The sequence below is a fragment of the Haliaeetus leucocephalus genome, unplaced genomic scaffold (assembly GCF_000737465.1).
Source record: "Haliaeetus leucocephalus isolate CR32 unplaced genomic scaffold, Haliaeetus_leucocephalus-4.0 Scaffold417, whole genome shotgun sequence".
Classification (NCBI taxonomy): domain Eukaryota; kingdom Metazoa; phylum Chordata; class Aves; order Accipitriformes; family Accipitridae; genus Haliaeetus; species Haliaeetus leucocephalus.
The window spans coordinates 527,833-528,290 of record NW_010972853.1 but is presented as its reverse complement, the minus strand read 5'-3'; the positions used below and the strand labels follow the sequence as shown (position 1 = coordinate 528,290).

Below are 458 nucleotides of genomic sequence, written 5' to 3'. Positions count from 1 at the left end.
CCCCCCCCCCACGCACAACCCCCCCCCCCCCCCCCCCCCCCCCCCCCCCCCCCCCTCAAATCAGTACTGTTTCATACTCACCATGTCATAAACATTCAGAATCACCGGTTCATTTGCCATTGTTGATTGCAGTAGGGGCTGGATTAAAACCTTTCAGTCCCTGCCAGATGTGCGTTGCTGCCCCCAGGGTATGCTTTTACCCTGAGCCAGAAAGAAGGAAATGCCTCATGCTACAGTCTCCAAAGGAAGGAGCGTGGAGGGAGGAGGAAAGGAGGGAATTCTCGCCGTTGGGGGGGGGTAAAGTTGGTTGCAGGGAGGCAGGAAGGGTCGGGCTGGGTTTGCTGGTTGTATAGGGTTTATTTTACCCCTCCAGAGCACGACAGATCCGAGGTTTCTTTCTAACTCTGTAGCGCGCCTCGGGGTCTGTAGACTCATACACCACCGTAACCAGGCGCCGT

The 458-nt window shown here is 56.8% G+C and overlaps 1 protein-coding gene across 1 annotated transcript in view; it reads right to left on the bottom strand.

The window, feature by feature from the left end:
• Positions 1 to 138, bottom strand: part of LOC104835904 (desumoylating isopeptidase 2-like) — a 56,947-nt gene extending 56,809 nt beyond the window's left edge. The window contains exon 1 of the mRNA XM_010574143.1: positions 82 to 138. Within this exon, the coding sequence (XP_010572445.1) occupies positions 82 to 120 (39 nt within the window). The 5' untranslated portion in view covers positions 121 to 138. The remainder of the gene's footprint in view (positions 1 to 81) is intronic.
• Between the last annotated feature and the right edge of the window lie 320 nt (positions 139 to 458).